Source organism: Nyctereutes procyonoides, unplaced genomic scaffold, assembly GCF_905146905.1.
Source record: "Nyctereutes procyonoides isolate TBG_1078 unplaced genomic scaffold, NYPRO_anot_genome, whole genome shotgun sequence".
Taxonomy (NCBI): domain Eukaryota; kingdom Metazoa; phylum Chordata; class Mammalia; order Carnivora; family Canidae; genus Nyctereutes; species Nyctereutes procyonoides.
Genome location: NW_026575020.1, coordinates 24,731,994 through 24,756,956, shown reverse-complemented (window position 1 = coordinate 24,756,956; position 24,963 = coordinate 24,731,994). Strand labels below are relative to the sequence as shown.

At 46.6% G+C, this 24,963-nt stretch overlaps 2 protein-coding genes across 4 annotated transcripts; both read left to right on the top strand.

Moving 5' to 3' along the window:
* The first annotated feature begins 38 nt into the window (after nucleotides 1-38).
* On the top strand, nucleotides 39-20,374 carry SPAG5 (sperm associated antigen 5). 3 transcript variants are annotated; one of them, XM_055333337.1, is made up of 24 exons: nucleotides 39-166; nucleotides 426-551; nucleotides 4,261-5,351; nucleotides 5,463-5,640; nucleotides 10,834-10,908; nucleotides 11,157-11,246; nucleotides 11,346-11,480; nucleotides 11,665-11,784; nucleotides 11,910-12,002; nucleotides 12,105-12,218; nucleotides 12,583-12,676; nucleotides 12,842-12,989; nucleotides 13,071-13,173; nucleotides 13,361-13,494; nucleotides 13,936-14,074; nucleotides 17,702-17,813; nucleotides 17,981-18,067; nucleotides 18,332-18,452; nucleotides 18,570-18,681; nucleotides 19,071-19,151; nucleotides 19,435-19,590; nucleotides 19,678-19,752; nucleotides 19,884-19,964; nucleotides 20,166-20,374. In XM_055333337.1, the coding sequence occupies exons 1-24, from the start codon at nucleotides 116-118 to the stop codon at nucleotides 20,235-20,237; spliced, it is 3,588 nt and encodes a 1,195-aa protein (XP_055189312.1). In that variant the 5' UTR covers nucleotides 39-115; the 3' UTR covers nucleotides 20,238-20,374. The 3 variants fall into 3 exon arrangements, with proteins under 3 accessions (XP_055189312.1, XP_055189303.1, XP_055189320.1); XM_055333328.1 differs by having other exon boundaries at nucleotides 11,154-11,246; XM_055333345.1 differs by lacking the exons at nucleotides 19,678-19,752; nucleotides 19,884-19,964; nucleotides 20,166-20,374 and having other exon boundaries at nucleotides 11,154-11,246; nucleotides 19,383-19,520.
* A 732-nt stretch (nucleotides 20,375-21,106) lies between these two features.
* Nucleotides 21,107-24,963, top strand: ALDOC (aldolase, fructose-bisphosphate C). Its single transcript, XM_055333352.1, has 9 exons — nucleotides 21,107-21,246; nucleotides 22,318-22,439; nucleotides 22,527-22,738; nucleotides 22,876-22,930; nucleotides 23,234-23,394; nucleotides 23,516-23,599; nucleotides 23,827-24,001; nucleotides 24,127-24,326; nucleotides 24,472-24,963. Exons 2-9 carry the CDS (start codon nucleotides 22,328-22,330, stop codon nucleotides 24,565-24,567), a joined length of 1,095 nt encoding a protein of 364 aa, XP_055189327.1. The 5' UTR covers nucleotides 21,107-21,246; nucleotides 22,318-22,327; the 3' UTR covers nucleotides 24,568-24,963.

Below are 24,963 nucleotides of genomic sequence, written 5' to 3'. Positions count from 1 at the left end.
CCCAGGCCCCCGCAGCCAATCGTGAGGCGCGGCGCAGGTTCAAATAAAGACGGCGGGTGAACGTGGCGTCTGCTCTAGGGTCTGAGAGGTGACCGATCGGCGTTCGGTAGTGGAAATGTGGCGGGTGAAAACGCTGAGCCTTAGCGGGTCGCCTTCGCCCCAACCGGTGAGCGGGAGAGCCTCAGGGACGGAGACAACTGGGCCGGGGTTTCGGGGCGGGGACGCCGGCAACGCCGAGGGTCCTGGAAAGCTGGGCCCAGCCCGGGGAAGGGGCTGTGTATGGAGTCTGTTACTGGTTCTGCCGCTTCGGCGCGACTGGGGTGGAAGTCTGCCCTTCTTCCTATTGCCCCAGGACCCACTTCTTAGGGGAGAAGGGCCGGGCTGGCCCAGCGCAGGCATTCTCCTCACACTCTCTGCTTTCTCAGGGAAAACCAGCTATGAGAACTCCTCTCCGAGAACTTGTCCTGCAGCCCGGTGCCTTCACCACCTCTGGAAAAGGGCCCCCGGTATGCCACTCGCCAACCTCTTCACAGTACAAGCTGGGACTGCAGGTGAGATTCGCCTGGCCGGCTTCTCGATTGGGCTCTTTGCCGAGGTCGAGGGCTCGGAGGAACAGAGGGCCAGGGCTGGAACGTAATTAACCATAATGAAGTCTTCTACCTTAGTGACATCCATTTACAGCTATTCAGGCCAACAGAGAGGTGCCCTAGGGTGGTTAAAGGAAATCCACCGAGAACCTAGACCTCTATTTAGCTGTTAGTTTCTATCACCTCCTCCCTCATTAAACCTTTACCGAACTACTGAGAAATACTATCACTTTGCTTAGTGGTTTTCCCCTAACGTGGGCTCACACTCAGACATCAGTCAGCTGCCATAGTGAGGCAATATTCACATCCATTCCAAGGGTTAATCAGAACTCTTCCTGGGATCAAGTTACCCCACTGAAAGGCAAGGTACTTGGACCATCTTTTAAACTAGCCCATTGTAGAATTGCCCTGTTGAGTTGTGCTTTTGTCAAAAGTCTTGAGAGAAGTAGCCCTGTAGAAACTGCTTTTCAGTTGTTGTAAAAACTTGCCAGAGAAGGAAACTGACCCTTCTAAAAGTTCCTTGAAGAAAAAAAAATTAGATTTTATTTATTTATTTGAGAGAGAGACTGAGAGAGCACAAGCAGAGGGAGGGGCAGAGGAAGAGGAAGAAGCAGAGGCCAGGGGCTGAGCAGGGAGCCCAACATGGGGCTTGATCCCAGAACCTTGGGATCATGACTTGAGCCAAAGGCAGATACTTAACTGACTGAGCCACCCAGATGCCCCGAAGAAATTTCTTTAAGAGCTTAACTGCCTGGAAAATTGTCTTCATAAAGAAATTGCTGTCCTTTTCTCTTTCTGATACAGAGAGCTACCTGTAGTTTGCCATATTTTTCTTCTTGCTCTGGCTTCTAGAAAGAAAGCTCAGGGTCAAATTTGATCATCAGATAAAGGTACGATTACTCCTTGAAATAGGAAGATTTGCTTCCTTTTTCTTTTTTGACTATGATTTTGTGTTTCATTAACCGGATCTATTTGTTCTTTTTCATGCAGTCTGAATTATTTTTAATATTTTTATTTTTAGTTATATTCATTTTTCCTTTAGTAGGCTCCACAGCCAATGTAGGGCTCGAAGTCATGACCCCAAGTTCAAGAGTCGCATGCTCCACTGACTAAGCCAGCCCCTTTGCAGTCTGAATTATTTCTTGGAGGAGATAGGATATAAATAAAATAGATTATAGGAGGAAAAAAGAAAGTATAAAAACATGATATCCTGAATAACAGATGTATGAAGGTGGTGGCCTTTCTTGAAAACAATCTAACACCTACTGGTCAGTAGAACTTTCTGGGAATCACCTGGGTGGGTTAGTTGGATAAGCATCTAACTCTTGGTTTTGGCTCAGGTCATCATCTCAGGGTCCTGTGATTGAGCCCAAGTGGGCTCCTTCCTTAGCGGGAAGTCTGCTTCCCCTCTCCCTCTCTTTTTGCCCCTCATTCTGCTCTCTCTCTCTCAAATAAATAAGTAAATCTTGGAAGAAAAAGAGAGATCTTTATGGGATGATGGAAATGTTTGATAACATGGGCTGTCCAATATGGTGGCTATGAGTTATGTGGCTGTTGAGCACTTGAAAGGTAGTTAATGGGACTGAGGAAGTAAATTTTATTTAATTTTAATTTACCATATTAAACAGTACAGCTTAGGTAGAAAAAAAAAAAGTACTTAGTGGGAACTTATCTTCATACACTTGATCTTAGCCAAAAGGCCAAGAAGTGATAGGGAACTGATCTTCATAGAACTTATAAAATTGAACCACAGCCTTTTAATCACAGTAGCAGAATAGAATGGAATTTAGGTCTCCCTTCTGCTACCTTCTGATATAGTCAGCTTCACAGACAAAAAGAATTTTTTCCCCAACAAAATACTATTACTTTTGCTTTTTTAGTTTTTTTTTTTTTAAAGATTTTATTTATTTATTCATGAGAGACACAGAGAGAGAGAGGCAGAGACACAGGCAGAGGGAGAAGCAGGCTCCATGCAGGGAGTCTGACATGGGACTCGATCCTGGGTCTCCAGGACCACACCCTAGGCCGAAGGCGGTGCTAAACCACTGAGCCACCTGGGCTGCCCTTGCTTTTTAAATTTTGATTAATTATATAATAGATGATCATTGTTTGAAACATTCAAACAATATATAAGAAAGAAGGTATGTTTTTGCCATCTTAGATAACTATCATATTTGAAAATCCTTTCTTGCCTTTCTTTTATTTATTTAATTTACTTTTTGAGAGAGAGAGAGAGAGCGCGCGCGCGCGCAAGAGAGAGAAGGAGAGATCGTGCCCATGTATACACATGTGTGAGCGGCAAAGGGAGAGGGAGAGAGAAAATCCTGAGCAGGCTCCATGCCCAACTCAGAGCCCCATGCAGGACTCAATCTCACCACCTTGAGATCACAACCCAAAGGGAAACCAAGAGTTAGTTGCTTAACCAGCTGAGCCACCCAGGTACCCCCTTTCTTACATTTCTTTTGTGAATCTGTGTGTATGGACATACACACTCATCCATGTATTATTGTAATATATTTTTATAAAGGCAATTTTTTTCTTTTTTCTCTGCCCCTTCCCTTTTTTTGTTGTTGTTTTTTGTTTTTTGTTTTTTTTTGCTTAGCTCCATGTTTCCTATCTCTCTTTACCCCTCTTCTGGAATTAATTCTTTCCACACATGCCTTGCCTTTCCCAAGTAACCAGTCCATTTTAACATCCTGATTTATATCCTTCCATATTTTTCTCTGTGTTCTTTTAATAATATACAGACATACATTATTATTTTATTGATAAGATCACAACATATGAGTCAGTGCTCATTATTTGACATTGCCCTTTTTCCTAGGGTCCATGGATCTCTGTGGGCCCCAGCAAAACATTACACTAAATCTGGTCCCCAATTTCTCATCTGTCCAAGAAGAGAGAAAATCTTGGAGCAACTCTAGAGTTTGGCAGAGCTTACCTAGCGATCTCTCCTATCCATTCCTCTAATGGAATTAGGACTGAAGATGAGTGGGGTCACATTTAAGCTACTATCGCCTCCAGGATATGGATAGATTATCTCAGCCTTGTTTGTATTGTAGGCTGATTCACTTGCAAGGACATAAGATGGGTTCCCAGCTTTAGTTAAAGTTTAGTTAGGTTTATTTATTTATTTATTTATTTTAAAGATTTTATTTATTTATTCATGAGAGACACAGAGAGAGAGAGGGAGAGGCAGGCTCCATGCGGGGAGCCCGACGTGGAACTCAATCCTGGGTCTCCAGGATCAGGCTCTGGGCTGAAGGTGGCGCTAAACTGCTGAGCCACCCAGGCTGCCCTAGTTAGGTTTAGTTTAGGGTTTCTTTAGTGAGAGCAGGGCATAGCCAAGTTTTTACTTAAGCAGAGGTAATGAAAAATCTTCCTTTGGGACACCTGGGTGGCTCAGAGGTTGAGCATCTGCCTTCGGCTCAGGGCATGATCCCAGGATCTGGGATTGAGTCCTGCACCAGGCTCCTTGCATGAAGCCTGCTTCTCCCTTTGCCTGTATCTCTGCCTCTCTCTCTCTCTGTGTCTCTCATGAATAAATTAAATCTTAAAAAAAAAGGAAAGAGGAAAATCTTCCCTTGAGTTTAGACAGTATTCTGTACTCATAATTGTAGGTTGGGAACCTGAATTGACTGCCTTGGCCAACTACTTTTGTTTTCTTTGGCAGGAAGATAGCAACACTGCATCTCCACTGGATTTTGTCAATGCCAAGAGGACAGACTCCTCTTCAGAACAGTTCAGCCATCCATCAAAGTGCCTGGAAGCTTGTCATCGTAAATCAGATGAACAGCCTCTAGATTTGAATCCCCAAACCAACTATACTCCCAGAATATCTGAGGAAGGAGTAGATCCACTGGACAACAGTGTGTTTAAAACCATGTTCCTTGTACCCTCTCCAGTGGGGCAGCAGCAAGATGTCACACTTGAGGCTCATTTAGATACCATGGCAGAGACAAATAACATCTCTCCAGATGAGCCTTTGAACCCAGGAGATTTGCTAAGTGAGGGGGTGGCGGCCTGCCTAGAAGACAGCCTTAAAGAAGTTGTTCCTACTATGCCTGAGAAACCTACATTTCAGCATCCTCCATCCCACATCCTGGAGTATCTACCAAATCCCTGTTTTGAGCAACAACCACACTGCTCCAAAGAATGCTTTAGGGGCAGTAGGACTGAGGCTGTGGTTGAGGACTTAGTCCCTTCTGAAAGTAATACCTCCTTGCCTTCCTCCATGTTCTGGCTCTCCCCTTCAACTGACTTAGCAACAGATTTCCTTGTCAGTCATGTGGACGCAGGGGAGGAAATTGTAGAGCACAGATCTGTAGAGGAAAAAGAACTTAGCTTTCCCATACTCCCGGAGGAGGTTGAACTAGGAGATCAAGCACTTGTCTCAAATATGGAAGCTACTCCATTCACATGCCTGACCCCAAATCCAAGAGAAATGGAATCCCAGGCAGCTGCAGGCCCAACAGTAGAAGATACTGGTAGGGTTCTCATCTCTGATACAGGGCCTTGGATGTCTCCACTGGCCTGGCTGGAAAAAGATATAAATACTTCAGTCATGCTAGAAAATCTCCGCCAGAGCTTATCTCTTCCCTCTATGCTTCGGGATACTGCGATTAGCACTACCCCTTTCCCTACCTGCTCTGTAGGGACTTGGTTTACTCCCCCAGCAGCACAGGAAAAGAGTACAAACACCTCCCAGACAGGCCCAGCAGGTGTCAAGGATGGTACTTCTGAGACAGAGCACCTCCTACAGGGGTAAGTGTCCCTATATCTTTGTGCCTCCTGGGCCTCGTTAACCTGGACCTGCTGCGCCCCTCTCTTCCCCTTTCTTCTTTCTTCTCTTCTCATATTGTTCTCTTGCCACAGCAACCGTCCTCTAGATCTGACTGCCTTATCTCGACATGACCTGGAAGATAACCTGCTGAACTCTCTTGTCATTCTGGAGGTTCTCTCTCGCCAGCTGCGGGACTGGAAGAGCCAGCTGACTGTCCCTCACTCAGAAGTTCAGGACAGTAGCACACAGACTGGCACATCTCCCGGTGGGGTATGAATGTTCTTCTTCCCAGTGGGCCCTCTTCCTTAGAATATGTGTAAAAGGTGATGATCTGGATAATCCCTTAAAGCTGTGGGTACTCATTTATACCTGTGGATACATCAAGATTTTCCAAGGGAATATAAGCCAGGAAAGTTTTATTTATTCATGAGAGACACACAGAGAGAGGCAGAGACATAGGTAGAGGGAGACTAGGGTCCTCAAGGGGAGCCTGATGTGGGACTTGATCCCAGGACTCTGGGATCATGCCCTGAGCCGAAGGCAGATGCTCAACCGCTGAGACACTCAGGTGTCCCAAGCCAGGGAAGTTTTAAAGGAGTCAGTTTCCGGACACCTGGGTGGCTCAGCGGTTGAGCCATGCAGGCGTCCTCCACATGTACTCTTGACTAATTTCTTTTCTTTCCTACTTCCCCATTCTCAATTGCCCCTGTCCACTTTACTAACAAACAGTGTATTTACTACCTATCTTGAATCTTACATTGTCAAGGAATAGTAATCAAAGGACAATTGAAAATATTTGTGTCCATGCTAAGAAAGCAAATGACTATGATGATTATGTAACATATCATTTTTGCATGCTTTCCATGAAACTGAAGGAAGACTTTAGTTATATTTGTGGATCATTAAACATTTTGACAGAAGTTCAATATGAGATTTTTGGCATGTATCTCCAAAGGAGCACCTAGAATTGGGTGATGTGCCCTTTTCTTTTCCTCCATTCTTACTTATTCCCATTATTTATATGAGGATTCTCAGTGCTTAAATCTCATAAGAAAGGAAAATCAGCATGGAATTGTTGCTGAGCCATGTCTTAGTATAGGCATTACAGTACTCCACAGAAACATGAACTAATAAGAAGCACTATCCATTTTTCTAATAGATGATTTGCAATAAAATTTTACTGACTAAAATGGATTTCTGTTGTTGCAGATATTTGATTAATAATAGACTTTATATTATAGATATATATAGATACTAAAATTTATTACATTAGGATAAAATTCTGAGAAGAGTAAAAATACAGGTTCAAGGAGAAAAAGGAATGATAAAAAATTTCTTACTTTTGAAAGATGTATTTATTTGAGAGAAAGAACATGAGCACATGGAGGGGCAGAGGGAGAGGGAGAAGGAAAGAAATGAACTCAGACGCCCCACTGAGGGTGGACCCTGACGCATGGCTTGATCTCAAAACCCTGAAATCATGACCTGAGCCAAAGTCAAGTGACTGAGCCATCCAGGGGCCCCAAAATGTCTGACTTTTAGGAAGAACTTGTTTGTGCATTTTTTAAAAGGATTTATTTATTTGAGAGAGAGAGTGCACACAAGCAGGGGTAGAGGAAAGGGAGAGAGAATCCTCAAGTGGACTTCCCACTAAGTGTGGAGCCTGATGCGGGTCTTGATCCCAGGACTCTAAGATCATGACCTGAGCTGAAATAAAGAATTGGACACTTAACCAACTGAGCCACCCAGGAGCCCCTGTTTATACGTTTTTTTGATGGTATCAAATAGGTATTAAATCATTATGGTAGGGATCCCTGGGTGGCTCAGTGGTTTGGCGCCTGCCTTTGGCCTGGAGCGTGATCCTTGAGTCCCAGGATCAAGTCCCACATCAGGCTCCCTACATGGAGACTGCTTCTCCCTCTGCCTGTGTCTCTGCCTCTTTCTCCCTCTCTATCTCTCGTAAATAAATAAATAAAATATTTTTAAAAAATCATTATGGTATATGTACTATTTATACTGTTGGATATACTTAAGAGTGATTTAACAGTTTTATTTCAAACTATCAAGATTTATTTATTAAAATTTATTTATTTGTTTGAGAGAGAGTGAACGAGCTAGTGAGGGCACTGAGTGGGGAGCCTGAAGCTGGGCTCAATTCCAGGGCTGAAGGCAGACATTTAACCAACTAAGCCATCCAGGTGCCCCTCAAACCTTATCAATATTTATAGTATGGTTTGAAATTACAGCCTTTGTAATAATCTAAACCTTAAATACTCAGTCTTGGGACGCCTGTGTGGCTCAGTGGTTGAGTGTCTGCATTTAGCTCAAGGTGTGATAGCAGAGTCCCAGGATCTAGTCCTACATTGGCTCCCTGCAGGGAGCCTGCTTCTCCCTCTGCCTATGTATCTGCCTCTCTGTGTCTCTCATGAATAAATAAATAAAACCTTTAAAAAAGAAAACAAAACAGTACTCGGTCTTTCGGGCGTTGCCTAGGTGGCTCAGTTGATTAAGCATTTGTCTTTGGGTCAGGTTGTGATTTTGGGTCCTGGGATCAAGCCCCATATCAGGCTTCCTCCTCAGTGGGGAGTCTGCTTCACCCTCTTCCTCTGCCCCTCTCCCTACTCATGTTAGAGCTCTCTCTCTTGCTCTTTCTCTCAAATAAATAAATTAAAATCTTAAAAAATACATTTAGTCTTTTTTTTTAAGAAGGTTTCATTTATTTATTTATGAGAGACACAGAGAGAGGCAGAGATACAAGCAGAGGGAGAAGCAGGTTCCTCGAGGGGACCCTGATATGAGACTTGACCCCAGGACCCAGGATCGAGTCCCACACCAGGCTCCCTGCATGGAGCCTGCTTCTGCCTCTGCCTGTGTCTCTGCCTCTCTCTGTGTCTCTCATGAATAAATAACTAACATCTTTAAAAAGAAAAAAAAAAGATAGATGTCAACCATTGAGCCACCTAGGCACCTCAATATTCAGTCTTTCAAAGTTATTCTGGAGATATGAAAGGAAAACAGTTTAAAGACCACTGTTCTTGGGGCACCTGAGTGGCTTGGAGGCTAAGTGTCTACCTTTGGCTCAGATCATGATCCTGGGGTCCTGGGATAGAGTCCCACTTCGGGTTCCCCATGGGGAACCTTCTTCTCCCTCTTCCTGCATCTCTGCCTCTCTGAGTGTGTCTCTTGTGAATAAATAAAATCTTTAGGGAAGGGAAAAAAAAAAAAGACCACTGTTCTAGAGGACTCTGGTTGTGATAGCATAAGCTGAGGAAGGAAGGGAATGATATCCAGGGAGGAATTGAGAGCCTCAGTCCTGTGGCCTTTGAGGTAGTGGGTGGCTGCTGCTAAGAGGAGATGGTCTCCAAATGCCCAAAGACCTTGAGTTGAAAATATTCTCAAAATAATGACTATCTTTTGCCAAAATCCTGACCTTGTTCCCCATCCCTGAGTTGACCTCGTACCCTCTTTCCCTGAAGCTCGCCAAATCCCTTTGGATGCCACTGAGGCAGAGCCAAATAGAGGCAATGATAGCACTGGCTGCCATTCTCTGTCGCAGTGCCCTGTCCTTGCCGCTTGGCTGCTTCCTTCACACTAATCTCATCACTTGCCTGGCTGCCCAGTTCTGAGCAGCATGCGTCCCCTGTCTGGGGCTCATGGCATCCTCCATGCCTTACTACATGATGCAGTAGGGAATCATGACTGCTCTGTGGGGGAGGGGAACAGTGAACTCTACAAGCTCTGTCCCCTTAAATCCAGACTGCTGTAACATCGTGACTCAGCACTGCTGCTCCCACAGTAGGTTTTGTCTTAGATGATGGCTGCCTTTCAGCAGTAATGATGGCTCCCGCTTCTGTCTCAGAACTTGAGTCTTGGGGATCCCTGGGTGGCACAGCGGTTTGGCGCCTGCCTTTGGCCCAGGGCGTGATCCTGGTAACCCGGGATCGAATCCCACATCGGGCTCCCGATGCATGGAGCCTGCTTCTCCCTCTGCCTGTGTTGTGTCTCTGCCTCTCTCTCTCTCTCTCTCTCTGTGACTATCATAAATAAATAAATAAAAATTAAAAAAAAAAAGAACTTGAGTCTTTGTATGGCTCTGCTGCCTTGAGATCATACTTTTCCACTCAACGTAGCATACTAATTTTTATCTGCACTAAGATAACGAATAGATAGAGAATGGGAAAATGAAAACGACAAAGGAGTATATGGGGAGGTTACTGTGATCAAAAGAATTGCCAGTTAAAACAATGAGATGCTATTTTCGTCTAACAAAATGGCAAAAATAAAATAGATAATGCTAGTAAGTATTGCCCTGTTGTTAGTAAGGTATATAAATTGGCTTAACCTTTTTTGCAAGTAATTTAAGTAAGACCCTTAAAGCAATTCAGAATTTCTGACCTAGTAGTTCTACTTCTAGGGATGTATCCTTAGGGTAAAAAAAATGCTGCATAAAACTGATAGCTTTTTTTAAAATGATGAAAAAAGTGTAATGAAAAATAATGATACACCGTAAGATGGGATAATCTACAACCTAATTTTATGTGCTTATGAAGAGCTTTTAATAACATGGAAAGGAAGTATAACAAGTCATGGTTTTTTAAAGAAAGGAAATCAGAGTTCAGATAATCTTTGAGAGGCTTTAAGGTGAGGTAAAGTATCATCAGAAGTAAAAAAATGAGTAGTAGTCTGCTTTGATAGGTCTCCCTAAAGCAGATTTTCCAGTCTCAGGCTATTTCAGTGAGGAGAGTGAATATAAATTCAGGGTTAAATAACATTAGTATAATAAAATTAAGTAGGGGCGCCTGGGTGGCTGAGTTGGTAAGTGTCTGCCTTTGGCTCAGATCATGATCTTAGGGTCCTGGGATTGAGCCCCACATGGGGCTCCCTCCTCAGCGCAGAGTCTGCTTCTCTCTCTCCCTCTGCCCCTCTCCCCACTCATGCTGTCTCTCTGAAATAAAAAAAACCTTTAAAAAAAAATTGTTGCTCCAGGTGGTGAAATTATTAATGGTTTCTTTTTCCATTTTATTCATTCTGTATTTCTAAAATTTTACATTAAGCACATTCTTATAGTTTCATTTTTTTTTTTAAGATTCTATTTATTTATTCATAAGAGACAGAGAGAGAGGCAGAGACACAGGCAGAGGGAGAAGCAGGCTCCACACTGGAAGCCTGACTTTGGACTCGATCCTGGGTCTCTAGGATCAGGCCCTGGGCCTAAGGCGGCGCTAAACCTCTGAGCCACCCGGGCTGCCCAGTTTCATTCTTCTAATTAGAAAAAAAAGTTATTTTGAAAATGAATTTTTTACGTATCTCAATTTTTTTCTGACTTGGCTTCATCGAGCGTGTGAGCTTTGGTCCTATTGTTAATAGGAGAGGCTCCTGTATCTCAGTGGGTGGGAGGGGGAATGCAGTGCTGGTGGTGCATGTTGTTTATGCAAAAGGCACAGCTTTTGTTTCTCCACCCAGATAAATAAGAAACCTCAGCATCTTCAGGAGAGTCAAGAGATTGGACAGGTTCTGCAGCAGGCCAGGAATGTCATGGTAAGCTTTGATTGACCTTATATTATCTCTGGGTCTCCTGTGAAGATAAAGAATGGAGAATCCTGAGTAGTTAGCAGATGGTGATACTAAGCCGTGGTAGTGAAGGGAGGTTTCCAAACCTTTGTTAAGGACATGTCCCTATTGGGAGCTTAGAATTGGGGTCAGTGGTTTCCCTCCCACTGTCCTTGCTTATTTCCTGCTTAGTGACTTTATTTGATCTAGCCTAACCACCTTTCCCTCCACAGCAGTCATGGGTGCTGGTTTCTAAAGAGCTGATATCCTTGCTTCATCTATCTCTGTTGCACTTAGAGGAAGATAAAACTGCTTTGAATCAGGAGGTAAGCAGCATGAAGGTGAAGGCAGGGGCCTCTGGTGAGATGAAAATTAAAAAAAAGGGGGGGGGGGACTAGATGCAGTGTCTGGTTCTTACCTTGTAGTCTCGGCGTATAGAAACTCTGGTCTCCTGCTGTTGTGATGTGTTGAGGAAATTGAAGGCAAGGCTCCAGAGCTTCAAAACAGAAAAGGAGGAGGCAATGCACAAAGAGGAAATGGCCCTCAGAGGCAAGGATGCGGTAAGGTGCCATGCCTTTGTTCCTGGATGTGAGAGGTCTCTTCCTCAGGGTTCCTGCAGGAACACAAATTCACCTGAGACACAGATGACTGCTTGCTCTGGGGAATAATGAACTAAACCACAGGTGTGGAGAGTCAGGGCTTTTTGTGCTCTTTTGCCCCTCTGCCCACCTCTTCCTTCAATAGGCAGAGGCTGTGCTAGAGGCTTTCTGTGCACACGCCAGCCAGCGTATCAGCCAGCTAGAACAGGACCTGGCATCCATGGGGGATTTCAGAGGCCTTTTGAAGGAGACCCAGACCCAACTGGTAATTTGAAGGCATTTTCTTTTCCTGGGATCCATGCTAATACAGAGGGAGGATGGCCATATACCCCCATTTTGTTGTATCCAGAGGGAAGGGGTATGTTCTCTATAAGCAATCTTTCTGTGTAGGTAGGGCTTCATACTGAGCAAGAAGAGGTGGCTCAGCAGACAGTGAGTCTGACTTCAAACTTACAACAGGACTGGATATCCATGCAACTGGATGTGAGTATTTGAGGCCAGCATATCACTCCTTTACTCATAGCCAGCCCTGTTAGGAGCCTTGCCTCAAATATGTTCTCCTGACCTGCTTGCTTCCTCTGGTAGTACATAACATGGACAGCTTTGCTGAGCCGGTCTCGACAACTCACAGAGAAACTCACAGCTAAGAGTCGGCAGGCCCTCCAGGAGCGTGATGCTGCAATTGAGGAAAAGCAGCAGGTACAAACCAGGAGTGGGGACTTTTTAGGCTTGGTTGACTACTCCTCCTCTATAGAAGGCCTTTCTAATGGGTGGTATCATTAGCTTCTTACCCTGGACCTGTCTTTTTTCCACTCTGTGGGTCTGGAGACCAGCCAGGTCCCTTCACTATAGATGGCCTTGGGCCCAGTTGTTTCCTTTGCTCTTCAGCACCTTCTTCAGCTACTTTTCTCCTCTTTCTTCTTTTTACTGAGCCTTATTTCTGTAGTGTTGCCTCCCAAGAGCAATTGCTTTGCTGTTCTGTCCAGAAAGAGAAGCTGGGCTGAATCCTAGGATTCCTGATTTAGGAAAAACCAGAGGAGAAAAATCTGTCTTTTCTTCCTAGGTTTCCAGGGAGCTGGAACAAGCTACTACCCATCTAGAGGACTGCAAAGGCCGAATAGAACAACTAGAATTGGAAAACAGTTGCCTAGCAACAGGTAGGGGTGTGTGTGCACACGCATGCACAAGCATTTGTGCCCTGCTGAAGCTAGAGGTGTGGCAGTAAAGCAAGGAAGTACTCTAGAGCACTTGTTTTGGAGCAGAAGAATGTGGAGTTTTTGTCCTGATGACTGCATGGCATCATTAGGATACTTTTGGTTTAGATCTCCAGGCTCAGCTGCAGATTCTGGCCAGCATGGAGAGTCAGCTAAATGAGCTACAGAGTCAGCATGCCCATTGTACCCAGGACCTGGCCATGAAGGATGAGTTGCTTTGCCAGCTTACCCAGAGCAATGAGGAGCAGGCTGCTCAGTGAGTTACTATCAGGTTATTGTGGCAGGAGGCACCCAGGAAATAGGACCAGTGGAATCTAATATATAAGGTCTCTGGTAGATGGCAAACGGAAGAGGTGGCACTAAAACACTTGCAGGCAGAGCTGCAGCAACAACAGGCTGTCCTGACCAAGGAGGTACAAGACCTGAAAGAGACCCTGGAGGTAAGGAATATGGCATGGGGCCAGGGAGCCGGTAGGAGTGTGACTCTTCTGATGGTATTGAAGTAAGGTTTGAGACTGTGGACCAGAAAAAGCCTCTGTTCCCAGGGCTCTAAGATTTCTTACTTAGCCTTATTTCCCCCCCTCCCTGTCTCGCTCTTTGCCTTCCTTCCTTTTCCTGTGTCCCCAGTTTGCAGACCAAGAGAACCAGGTTGCTCACCTAGAGCTGGGCCAGGTTGAATGTCAGCTGAAAACCACACTGGAAGCACTCCGGGAGCGCAGCCTGCAGTGTGAGGACCTCAAAGATACTGTAGAGAACCTGAAGTGAGATTTCTACCTTTCTGTGCTTCACCTACTGTTTATGTTTCCCAGGAGCACTTTGAGAAGCTAAAGTTTCCAAGAAGAGAATTGTAATAGGGTCCACAGCCTCTTTTTTTCTTTTTTTTTAAGATGGTATTTATTCATTTGAAAGAGCTGAGAGCATGAGGCGGGGAGGAGTAGAGGAAGAGGGACAAGCAGACTGCACTCAGTGCAGAGCCAGGGGCTCGATCCCACAACCTTAAGATCATGACCTGAGCTGAAATCAAGAGTCAGATGCCCAAATGACTGAGCCACTCAGGAGCCCCCTTATTTCCCTCTTTTTGTTGTTGTTGTTGTCATTTTTGTTTTTGTTTTCCCTCTTTGAATGCAGCTCTGCGTGGGGATTTGGGAGAGGTGTTCAGAGGTTGCCTGGTCTTTGGCTGTTTTCTCTCTTCTTTATTTCAGGGCTAAACTGGCTAGCACCATAGCAGAGAGCCAGGAACAACATCTGGAGAAGACACGCCAGTATTCCCAAGAGCTAGGGGTGCTGACTGAGCAACTACAGAGACTCACCTTCTTCCTACAGACAAAACTAAAGGAGAAGGTAGGATCTGGAGGTTCCTTTTCTTTCTTTCCAATCCTATCTTCAAACAAAGACAGTTTTATTCCCTCCTTCCCAATCTGTAGACCTTTTATTTCCTTTTCTTATCTTACTGCATTTGCTAGAACTTCCACCACGATGTGGAAAAGGAAGGGTATAAGGGGACATCCTTGCCTTGTACCTGATCTTAGAGGGAAAGCTTGAACTTTCTCACCATTAAGTATGATGTTAGCTGTAGGCTTTTGTAGGTTAAGGAAGTTCTCCTCTATTCCTAGTTTTCAAGAGTTTTTCCAGTTGTATCTATTGCATAGAATGGTCTTCCTAAAATGCTATTCTTATTCTATCTCTGACCTTCACTGACTTTCAGTCACCTACGGCAATTCTTCATCTTGTCACTCAAACTTTTCTTCATCTGTCTCCTGCCTCTCTATTATGAACTCTTTACTCCAACTAGTCTGTATACTGGCATGCTCAATCTCTAATCACACCCAGACTTGGGCTATTCCCATGCCCATTTTCCTCTGATTTCAAACTGGAAATACCTTTTCCTTTCCTTATTCTCCCTATTGCACCTTCTTTGAAATATTCCAGAATCACATGGACTCAGTGATCTCCTGCTATATTCCTCATGAACTTACTCTGCTTTTGTACTTGTATTAGTTTTCCTTGGATGTCTATTCTCTTCAACTAGACAATGTCTATTTATTTTATTTATTTTTTTAAAGATTTTATTTATTCATGAGAGATAGAGATAGAGAGACAGAGACATAGGCAGAGGGAGAAGCAGGTTCCATGCAGGGAGTCCAATGTGGGACTCGATCCCAGGTCTCCAGGATCAGGCCCTGGGCTGAAGGCAGATGCTCAACCGGTGTGCCACCCAGGCGTCCCCAATTAGACAATGTTTAAAGAAAGTAGATGGGGTGCTTGGGTAGCTCATTCGGTTAAGCATCTGGCTCTTTTTTTTTTTTTTTTTTTTTTTTTTAATGATAGTCACACACACACAGAGAGAGAGGCAGAGACATAGGCAGAAGGAGAAGCAGGCTCCATGCACCGGGAGCCCAACGTGGGATTCGATCCTGGGTCTCCAGGATCGCGCCCTGGGCCAAAGGCAGGCGCCAAACCGCTGCGCCACCCAGGGATCCCAAGCTCTTGATCTGGCTCTTGATTTCAGCTCACGTCATGATCTTAGTTAGGGTCATGAGATTGAGTCCTGCATTGGGGTCCACACACAGCTGGGAGTATGCTGGAAATTCTCTCTCTCCCTCTCATTCTGTCTGTCCCCCTGCACTCGCTCACTTACTCTCTCTCACACAGACTCTCTATCTCTCTAAAATAAATAAGTTAGGGCAGCCCACGTGGCTCATTGGTTTAACGCCACCTTCGGCCCAGGGCATGATCCTGGAGTCCTGGGATGGAGTCCTGGGATTGAATCCCGCGTCGGGCTCTCTGCATGGAGGCTGCTTCTCCTTCTGTCTGTGTCTCTGCCTCTCTCTCTGTCTGTCTCTCATGAATAAATAAATAAAATATTTAAAAAATACTTGATTAATTAATTAATTTAAAAAATTTAAAAAATAAAGCAGAAATTTAGCATTGCTTCTTTGGCTTTCCTACAGTCCACCCTACACAATAAATTGTTGATATCTTTTAGAATAGAGTTATTTAGCTTATTCAACACTGAAAGTTACAACCAGGATCCAGAACTCTGAAAGTGCTTATGATCTGACCCTAGTGTGTGCTGAGCACAGGAAATGTGAAAGATTCCACAGTCTTGCAAGAAGAGGAGTGTAAACCTGACATCTTGACTTGTGATCATGACAGATGTCTGCATGGAGAAATATACCTTTGAGAGTTAGCATGTCTTCTCAAAGCAGGTGATCCTTGGGCAGAGTCTTGAGATTTGGAAGTTTATAGGGCAGGGCAAGGGTAGGTTATATAGGAAGACCTTCTAGGCAGAGTGGATGGTGTATGAAAGAGAGGCACTGTGTACTTTCTCATAGTGTCTACCTTGTAACATGACCTGGGTTAGGTGCTGGGGCTATAGGTGAACAAGACAAGGCCCTGCTTACATGGACTTTGGCAAGCTTGGGGACTGGGAAGCCAGCTCTTCATAATTGGAGCATAGGAGGTATACGGGGCAAGAATGACAAACAAGGAGACAAGACTAGAGAAGTAGACAGGAGGCCTGAAGGCTTGAACTAATGACAATTATAGAAGGGGTAGGGAGGAGAGGATGGACTGGATGAATTCAATACATATTTAGAAAATGGAAGTAATATAACCTGGTGACCAATTTGGTGTAGGTATAAGGTGGAAGAGCGAATGATGACCTCTAGGTTGCTGGAAAGATGATGGTACTTTCTAGAACTGGGGGTGGCAGACTTTCTATGAAGTACAATATAGGGCAGCCCAGGTGGCTCAGTGGTTTAGCGCCGCCTTTAGCCCAGGGCATGATCCTGGAGACCCAGGATTGAGTTCTGCGTCGGGCTCCCTGCATGGAGCCTGCTTCTCCCTCTGCCTCTGTCTCTGCTTCTCTCTCTGTGTGTCTCTCATGAATAAATAAATAAAATCTTTATTAAAAAAAGAACAATATAATATTTTGGGTTTTGTGAGCCATGTTGTCTCTGCCTTAACTACTTAAATCCACCTTTGTAGTTCAAGAACAGCCATAGACAATATATAATTAAATATATATGGCTGTATTTCAATAAAACTTTATTTACCAAAACAGGTGGCCGGCCAGATATGAACCACAAACTGTAATTTGCTGTCCCAACCCTCCTGCTCTAGGATTGTAAATACAGGAGGAGGAATAGATTTTTGATGGGATGGGACAGGGAAAATGGTGAGGTCAGCTTTATACATATTAAATTTCAGGTGAACTATGGAACATTCTGGTAGATTTTTCACAGGCAGGTGAGCCTTTTGGTCTGGAGATTGAGAAAATCATACACTTCAGAGAGATATATTGAAAGGTCAACCATGTAGAGGTGGATGTTTTTGTGGCGTTCCCAAGGCAAGGCCACCTGGGGAATGGGTTAGAGTATAAAGAAGGCTAAGAATAAACCAAAAGGAGTCCAGCAGTTTAAGGAAGGACCTGTGGATAGAGAGCAGAAATTGTTAGAAAGGTATGAGGACTACCTAAGAAGGAGAGAGTCCTGTCCCAGAAGCTGAGCAAAGAAAGTTTCTAAAAGAAGAACATGGTCATCGATTATCAAATAGGTAAAACAAGAGCTTTAACTATCCATTGAATTTGAAAGTAAGGATGCTATTGGTAAAAAGAGTTTTGGTGGAATAGTGAGGCAGAAGACTGAGTGTAGTGGGGCTAGGGAGTCAATAAATAGATGGTGAGAATTTTAGGCGGGAAATGTAGTCTTTTTTAATCAGAAGGGAAAGAGAAATGGCAGTTTAAAAATGGGATTTAAGTTAAAAAGAAGGTTTCTGTTTCAAATTGTTACTGTTTTAGTTAGAGAATTAAGCTCAGGGAAAGGAGCTAATTGAGAAGTTGCTGATAGAGAAAAAAGGGAGTTAGATAGAAGAGCATTCCAGAGGAGGTGGCTAAGGGGGTACCTGGAAGTTCAGGAAATCACGAACCCTGAAGAGTAGCTGACCATGTTTCTCCTTTACCCTTAGGCTGAACCAGAGACCCTCCTGGTAAGCGCAGCCTGTGCTCCTGCCCAAGAATACCCTCCACCTACTGACAGTACCTTCTTGGGGAGCGTCTTGACAGCAGTGGCAGATGAAGGTTAGAGTCCCTGGGATTTAAAAGTGGGAAAGTTGCAGCCCTGCCCCTGATATCTTCAGCTGTTGAAGATGCTCACCAACAGACATCTCTCTCCCTGGCTTCTGTCATGGCAGACCCTTGACTGGGTCACCAAAGAGGCCCTCTACCTCAATTGGTTTTTCTTTTAGAGCTAGAAGCAGCTCCGGTGCCCTTGCTGGGAAGTGACAAGAGTGCTTTCACCCGATTATCATCAATGGTTTCCCTTCAGCCTACAGGTTAGGATGGGCTCCAGGGATCCTGCCTCATTTCTAGATCTGGTACTAATGATAAAGACTAAAGCAGTGAGAAGTGCTTTGCTCTAAAAACCTCAATTTTATGTGGGCTCATTTTATTTCTGCCTTTTGAGATCTGCAGTGTTCTGGACATTCAAATCCTATGGGTGAGGAACAAAGATAAGAGTTGTGGCAATGATGGCTACATACATCTTCTTCCTTTCAGAGCCAAAGAGCTCTACTTCTAGTTAGGACTTGCTCTTTCAGAGACCCCAGGCATGGAGAAGAGTCTGGCAGAAATGGGTACTGTGACTCTGGAGCTTCAAAGCCTGTGTTCCCTGCTGCAAGAGTCTAAAGAAGAAATTATCAGGACTCTGCAGCGAAAGATGTGAGTGGAGGGCAGTCTTGATTAGAGAGGGCAGATCAAGCGAGACAGCTCCTTATGTCAAGGGCTCAGCCAGTGCCTCAGAGGACAGAAGTAATGCTGAATCCTTCCCTCCCCTAGCTGTGATCTGCAGGCTAGGCTACAGGCCCAGGAAGAACACCATCAGGAAGCCCAGAAGGCCAAGGAGGCAGACATAGAGAAGCTGAACCAGGCCTTGTGCTTGCGCTACAAGGTGAAGGAGGGGCCTAGAAGTGGGGCGTTGAAGAACTGGGGCAGTTCTACTGGCCCACTGGGACCCATGGTCTCTCCAGGAATCTGGGTGGTGGGAATTTTCCAATCATTGCCCTAGTTTTGCCCTTCCCAGGGTCAGACATTTCACATGCTTGGGAATTAGCTAAGGGCTGACCCATCTCCCAGACTGACCTAGAAGTCAGGAACTCTGGCAGAACTCTCTCAACACTGAAATGTGCCTTGCCTAACATAGCCCTAGAGAAAGAATTGGACTGTTATCAATTGGTATTACTGGAGCTAAACATGGGTCAGACATTAAATCCTATCTCCTGGCAAGGGCTGCTAAAAAGCTAGCTCTCCCAGTGTGGCTTTCCTTCCTTTCCCTCACAGAATGAAAAGGAGCTCCAGGAAGTGATACAACAGCAGAATGAGAAGATACTAGAGCAGATAGACAAGAGTGGCGAGCTCATAGTATGTTCTGTATGATGCCTGACCTTCTGCGTCCATGGTAGCTAGAATCTTAAATTTGGTGGGAATTGGATCCCTGGGTGGCTCAGTGGTTGAGCGTCTGCCTTTGGCTCAGTTCGTGATCCCTGGGTCCTGGGATTGAGTCCCACATCGGGCTCCTCATGGGGACCTGCTTCTCCCTCTGCCTCTACTTCTCTCTCTGTATCTCTCGTGAATAAATTAAAAACAAAAAAGGATAAAGAGGCCCTTTGAGGGCTACTGGATACCTCTTCATTCGCATCTCCAGAGCCTTAGAGAAGAGGTGACTCAGCTTACTCGCTCACTTCGGCGTGCAGAGACAGAGACGAAGGTGCTACAAGAGACCCTAGCAGGTCAGCTGAACCCCGACTGTCAGCCTATGGCCACTAACTGGATCCAGGAGAAAGTGTGGCTCTCCCAAGAGGTGAGAGGTGACTCAGAGTTAACAGAGGAGCTGGGCAGCTGGTGGGAACCCAAGGCTGTGCCTCTACTGATCTGGACATCTCTATAGGTGGAAAAGCTGAGGGTGATGTTCCTGGAGATGAAAAATGAGAAGGCAAAGCTCATGGTCAAGTTCCAGAGCCATGTAAGGATTCCCATGCCATTCTAGGCCCATTTCCCATTACTACTAGCAAATGCCCTGCCATATTTTCCTGGTCCCACACACTATGCTGTTCTTCTGAGTACAGGACTTAATGCAACCTATTTATTTTCTAGAGAAACATACTAGAGGAGAACCTTCGGCGCTCTGACAAGGAGTTAAAGAAACTAGATGACATCGTTCAGCATATTTATGAGGTAAAGGAGGGAGGGAGTTCAAATAGTGAAGGCACCTGGCACAGGACTTAGCCCCAGGAAGTATGATGGGTATCGTTCTGATGCCCAGCCTGTGCTCACTGTTGCAGGCTTCTGGTTTCTCCCCTCTCACTCAGTCGGTACTTCCTGGGACTGGGAGCCTTGAACATGTGACCCTGAGATACCTTTTCTGTCTCTTCCTAGACTCTGCTGTCCATTCCAGAGGTTGTGAGAGGTTGCAAGGAGCTACAGGGATTGCTGGAGTTTCTGAGCTGAGAAACTGAAAGCTGGAATCTGTTTCACTCCTTTTTTTTACTTGCAATACTCCCTTACCCCAACACCAGGACCAATGGACATAGAGCTAGCTATGTTTAATGCTATTTAAATAAATATATTTAATGAATTTCTTCAAATTCAATGAATCCTATTTTTTGGGTGTGGGAGTTGGGTGAGGTTAGAGGAGATTGTTGGCCCTCCTGCCTGGGCACCCTCCATACAACCCTCCCACTGCATCCAGAGCCAGAGTTGGCTGCCCTTCCTCCCTTCTCTTGCTTCCTCAAATACTCTGGGCACTGGACTGCTTGTTCCCTGGCTCTTAGCCGGTGGGGAGAATGGACAGACAAGGATTCATTCTCTTACCTTCTCCATCCCCCTCCAGACGAGGTCCTGGTAAATAAGGGGGTGGGTGAGAACAGAGAAACTCAGTTCTTACTCCCTGCACTGGACTGCCACACTTTGTTGGTACCTCTATCTCCTTACCCCATCAGTTGTGACTGTTTAGGTGACTCTCCTTCACAGACCAGGCGCAGTTCCCAACATCCAGGACAGTGCCCAGCATAGGGTAAAGGCGATGGTGGCAGAAATGAGGGCAAGACCATTTCTTGCCTCGGGCCGGGTGGTGGTGGGGTGGTGGTGGCGGCGAGTGTGTGTGGGGGGTGGCGGGGGGATGGAGGGGTGAGGGGGTGGTAGGGGGGGTGGGGGAGGTGCTGGTGGTAGGGCTCCCTGAATTGGGAGGGAGGGGTACAAGAGCTCAGAGACCTGGCAGGGTAGTCACTCCACCTCGTCGCCCCGCCTCTGTGGGCATGGCTCTGCTGAGTCACCAGTCCGGGGAGGGGGCGTGGCCAGGGGAGGGATGTGCCCACCCCTCGGGGGAGTCACGTAGCTCTGCGGCATCCGCAGCCTCATTTACAGGAGGCTGAGCTAGAGCCGCAGTTGTTGCCAACCTGAATCCGCGGCGTTCCTGTGGCTGCCGCTGCTAACTTGCTGCGCATCTTGCTGCACACAGGTGAGGCCCTGAGCGGGCGGGAACTGCTCAGCACTCTTCCGCTCCCCAGCTTTTCCCTCTGTCACCCTTGCTTGACTCCCGAGGATTCTTGGCTGTGCCTTCTTAGCTCTCTTCTTACATCCTCTCTACTTTCTGTCCACTCGAAACCCTATGGTTCAGCCTTTCCCACAGCACCGCTTCATCTTAGCTCTCACGCCCAGACCTTAGCTCCTCTAATCTCAGATCTTCCTCTGCCTACTGGATTTTTCTTGGGGATCAGCTTCTCCCACCTAGCCCATTTTCATCTCAGCCTGCTCCCTCTCCTAGGCTAGTTCCTTGTCCAGCTGTCTTGCCTACTCTGTACCCCTGGTTTAGGTCTTTGCCCTGGCTAGTTAGCCTGTCTCTCTGTCACCTCCCCACAGGCCTCCTCCCTGCTGCTCCCTCCCTTTCTCAGGCCCTCTACTCACTCCTTTCAACCCTGATCCCTTGCTCCCATCTGGCTGCAAAGGCAGTCATGTTTGGGGTACAGAAAATAAGAGGTTACAGAAGCTTATGGCAGTTATTTCTGCCACTCCTACTCTCCACTTTTCCCCTACTTTTCCTCCAGAAGCTGAGGGACAGAGGGTGGTAGGTACTTGTACTTCATTCTGAAGTCTTGAAAGTAAGTGCGCTTTCCCTAGAGGCCCTGCTAAGGATGATAATATTGAAATTGGAAAGGCCAGGCCTTATTCCATACCTGAAGGGGCCAAATTCAGTGAAAGAAGGACTAGATCTTTGGGCACTAGTTTCACAGGAAGACCTGTAGCTTCAGGGCTGCTTACTTCCCCACCCCTACCCTGCATCTTTCTCCAGGGCTGGGAAGGGTGCCCACCAGGGACAAAAGGAGATGTGGGAACCGGGGCCCTAAGCCTGCTAGCTGTCAGAGGGATTGGTGCCACTGTGTTGTACAGAACCCATGCCAAGGACTGCTGCCTTGTTCCTAGCTCCCTACTTGTTGGGGGGTGGAGGAGGCCATTTGGTCCATATGGCCAGGAGAGGAAGCAAAAGAGGTAGCTGGGCCCAGTTTTTATATCCTGTCTCTCTCTTCCACAGAGCTGTCACCATGCCCCACTCGTACCCAGCCCTTTCTGCTGAGCAGAAAAAGGAGTTGTCTGACATCGCCCTCCGGATTGTGGCCCCAGGCAAAGGCATTCTGGCTGCAGATGAGTCTGTAGGTAGGTGGAGCCTGTGGCTACTTAGGGGTAGAGGTGGCCAGAGAGCCCTGGGGATGAGCTTGCTACCTCTCTTTTGTTTGTCCCCAGGCAGCATGGCCAAGCGGCTGAGCCAAATTGGAGTGGAGAACACAGAGGAAAACCGCAGGTTGTACCGCCAGGTCCTGTTCAGTGCTGATGACCGTGTGAAGAAGTGCATTGGAGGTGTCATCTTCTTCCATGAGACACTTTACCAGAAGGACGATAATGGTGTTCCTTTCGTTCGTACCATTCAGGATAAAGGCATTGTCGTGGGCATCAAGGTGCAACCACTGGCCCTCAGTGGGGGCTGAACTGGAATGAGTGTGTGTGTGTGTGTGTGTGTGTGTGTGTGTGAGTGTGAGAGGTGACAAGGGGAATTCTGTTTAGGTTCAGCCCTCTGCCTGTGTTTCCTCTACAGGTTGATAAGGGTGTAGTGCCTCTAGCAGGGACCGATGGAGAAACCACCACTCAAGGTATAGGATGTGTGGGTGAAGGGGGATTCCTGAGTGGCTCGGCGGTTTAGCACCTGCCTTTAGCCCAGGTCATGATCTTGGAGTCCCGGGATGGAGTCTCACATCAGGGTCCCTGCATGGAACCTGCTTCTCCCTCTGCCTGTGTCTCTCTGCCTCTCTCTCTCTTTCTCTGTGTCTCTCATGAATGAATAAATAAAAAAATATATATATAAAAAAAAGGTGGGTGGGTAAAGACTGCAGGATTGTTGGTTGGTTGATGCTGGCAAAGAGGGGCAGGGTGATGAGCTGGTCCTATGCCTACAGGGCTGGATGGGCTCTCGGAACGCTGTGCCCAATACAAGAAGGATGGCGCCGACTTTGCCAAGTGGCGTTGTGTGCTGAAAATCAGTGAGCGCACACCCTCAGCACTTGCCATTCTGGAGAATGCCAACGTGCTGGCCCGCTATGCCAGCATCTGCCAGCAGGTGTGTGTGTGTTTGTGTGAGGGGTCAGATGGGTGCCTTGTGCCTAGTGGGGAGAGGGTTAGGAGGGCTTTCTCCCCTCCTCCCTACTGCCCCTCCCAAGTTACTCTGCTCTTACCTACAGAATGGCATTGTGCCTATTGTGGAACCTGAAATCCTGCCTGATGGAGACCATGACCTAAAACGTTGTCAGTACGTTACAGAGAAGGTGAGTCTACACCTAGGCACAGGTACATACTTCAAGGAGAGCCTGACGCGTCCTGTAGTCCCTGGCTCAGATGCAAGTACTTTCCCCAAGCACTCTTTTACTTCATCCCAGAACACATACCTCTGAGTTTGAGCCTGTACTGACCCTCACAGTCATGCCCACTTTCCCCTAAGAGAGGAGCATTGAGCAGGGGCTTGGAACCTTAGTAAACCCCCTCTGATCTCCAGGTCTTGGCTGCTGTGTACAAGGCCCTGAGTGACCATCACGTGTACCTGGAGGGGACCCTGCTCAAGCCCAACATGGTGACCCCTGGCCATGCTTGTCCCATTAAATATAGCTCAGAGGAGATCGCCATGGCAACTGTCACTGCCCTGCGTCGTACTGTGCCCCCAGCTGTCCCAGGTACTACCCTGCTTCCTAACCTGCTCCTGTCCCTAAGACCCATTCTCAGGGTCTTGTGGCCTTCATGGGTCCCATACCCTGGAAAAATAGGGAGTTGACCAATCAGTTTCTCTTCTCTACCCTAGGAGTGACTTTCCTGTCTGGGGGTCAGAGTGAAGAGGAGGCATCACTCAACCTCAATGCCATCAACCGTTGCCCCCTTCCTCGACCCTGGGCCCTCACCTTCTCCTATGGGCGTGCCCTGCAGGCCTCTGCCCTCAATGCCTGGAAAGGGCAACAAGACAATGCTGGGGCTGCCACTGAGGAGTTCATCAAGCGGGCTGAGGTTGGGAGCTAGAGGTGGTGACTAGGGGAGAGGGGTATAGCTAGGCAGGGGGCAGCACCCAGAGGCTATAACCTAGGCAGGTTTTGGTGCCTGTGGGCTGTGTCAGCCTGCTTACCCCTTCCTCTCACCCCCTATCCTTTTACAGGTGAATGGGCTTGCGGCTCAGGGCAAGTATGAAGGCAGTGGAGAAGATGGTGGAGCTGCAGCACAGTCCCTCTACATTGCCAACCATGCCTACTGAGTATGCATTCCACGCCACAACCTTTGACCTGGCACCTGCACCCCATTTCACCTATAGTTAAGGCCAGAGCCAAATAGCCATGCAGAGCAGAGACGCCTCCATCCAGCACTGAGTCATCTTCCTTTTTTGTCCTCCCCCTCTCCCATTGCTGCACCTGGGATCACTGGATGGGAGAGTAGGGCGCCCCTCATGACTGAGGGCAGAAGTTGCTAGAAGTCAGAGCAGGATGCCTGGGTTTCCCCCTGCCTCCACCAGTCCCTACCATTTCCCCATGATATGGTAGCTTCTCCTTGGGCTTTCCTTGCCTACCTTGTCTCCTGGGATCAGAGAGTAGGATACTAGACATGACTCATGTCTTGGGTACATACCACATAGCAAATAAATGGTAGCAAAAGA

Excerpts from the sequence above, each read along its gene's own strand:
- ALDOC (XM_055333352.1), top strand. The coding sequence starts at position 22,328 with ATGCCCCACTCGTACCCAGCCCTTTCTGCTGAGCAGAAAAAGGAGTTG. Across the intron at positions 22,931-23,233 it reads TGGAGAAACCACCACTCAAG|GGCTGGATGGGCTCTCGGAA; the intron begins GTATAGGATGTG and ends CTATGCCTACAG. Across the intron at positions 23,395-23,515 it reads ATGCCAGCATCTGCCAGCAG|AATGGCATTGTGCCTATTGT; the intron begins GTGTGTGTGTGT and ends TCTTACCTACAG.
- SPAG5 (XM_055333328.1), top strand. The coding sequence starts at position 116 with ATGTGGCGGGTGAAAACGCTGAGCCTTAGCGGGTCGCCTTCGCCCCAA. Across the intron at positions 11,785-11,909 it reads AGGAGACCCAGACCCAACTG|GTAGGGCTTCATACTGAGCA; the intron begins GTAATTTGAAGG and ends CTTTCTGTGTAG. Across the intron at positions 13,495-13,935 it reads GATACTGTAGAGAACCTGAA|GGCTAAACTGGCTAGCACCA; the intron begins GTGAGATTTCTA and ends TCTTTATTTCAG.